Source organism: Pygoscelis adeliae, unplaced genomic scaffold (genome assembly GCF_000699105.1).
Source record: "Pygoscelis adeliae isolate BGI_AS28 unplaced genomic scaffold, ASM69910v1 Scaffold114, whole genome shotgun sequence".
Classification (NCBI taxonomy): domain Eukaryota; kingdom Metazoa; phylum Chordata; class Aves; order Sphenisciformes; family Spheniscidae; genus Pygoscelis; species Pygoscelis adeliae.
The window spans coordinates 3,965,640-3,966,581 of record NW_008824587.1 but is presented as its reverse complement, the minus strand read 5'-3'; the positions used below and the strand labels follow the sequence as shown (position 1 = coordinate 3,966,581).

Genomic DNA, 942 nt, shown 5'->3' with positions numbered 1-942 from the left:
GCACACCGGGGGGGCACCATCTCCCACCCACCTGATGCCATTCCCACCTTCCCTGGGGGCGGGCGGCTGGTTCTCCTCTGCTGAAGCATCGAGGCATGGCCGTCTCCCGCAAATCCAGCTGGGGGGGGATGTTGCCCCCATACCGACGGGTTTCTCCCAGTCCCGCCCCGTCCCACAGAGCACCCCAGGACCGCAGCCCGCGAGGATGCAGTACGAGCCGCCCAGCTGGCAGGCGTTGACGCTCTTGCCTGCAGACGCGGCTGTAGAGGAGGCAGGGAGGCAGCCGGCGTGCTGGGGCCATGGGGATGCTCCGGAGAGATATTATGTTAAATGTTTTATTTATAATACATCTTATTATATTACACCCTGGAGCTGGCAGCGTTTGGCATGGTGGTGTCAGGGACGCTGTGGTTCGCAGCATCCCGGGGGTGCCGGGCTGAGCACCCCGTGGTCCTCACCCTGCCCCGTGCGGCCATGCAGAGATGTCTCTTGGGATGATTTTGGTCGGCGCAGTCCAGGCAGTGTCCGACCGTGGGTGGTGGGTTGTTTTTTTTCTTTTTAACCCTGCTGGAGTTTTGAGCTTTTCAAAATCTTTATTGTGTTCCCAGCTTTGCCCTTCCAGCTGCGCTGGTGTCACGCGAGGTGGCTGCAGGGCTTTCTTCCCACCCTTCTCACCCGACGTTCCTTCTCCCCACCCCCCCCTGCAGATGCCTGGGGGAAGACGCTCTCCGTGCCATCCGACCACCGCCGCGCGAAGCTTGCCGTCCCTCTCGGGCCTTCCTTTCTGTTCCGCGAGCAAAGGGTGCCCTCGAAGCGCGAGCTCACTCCCCCTCTCTGCACTCTGAACCAGCCGCTGCCATTTGCCAACTTCTGCTTTTTCCAAAAAAAAAACCCGCGACAGACCCCGGTCTGAGCGGCAGCGGAACCCCCGGAGCTCCAGGC

General features: G+C 61.6%; 1 protein-coding gene across 1 annotated transcript in view; it reads left to right on the top strand.

The window, feature by feature from the left end:
* The window catches only part of NCS1 (neuronal calcium sensor 1), a 3,273-nt gene extending 2,360 nt beyond the window's left edge, over positions 1 to 913 (top strand). Inside the window, exon 4 of the mRNA XM_009322186.1 lies at positions 708 to 913. Coding sequence (XP_009320461.1) covers positions 708 to 913 — 206 coding nt within the window. The remainder of the gene's footprint in view (positions 1 to 707) is intronic.
* Positions 914 to 942: the final 29 nt, after the last annotated feature.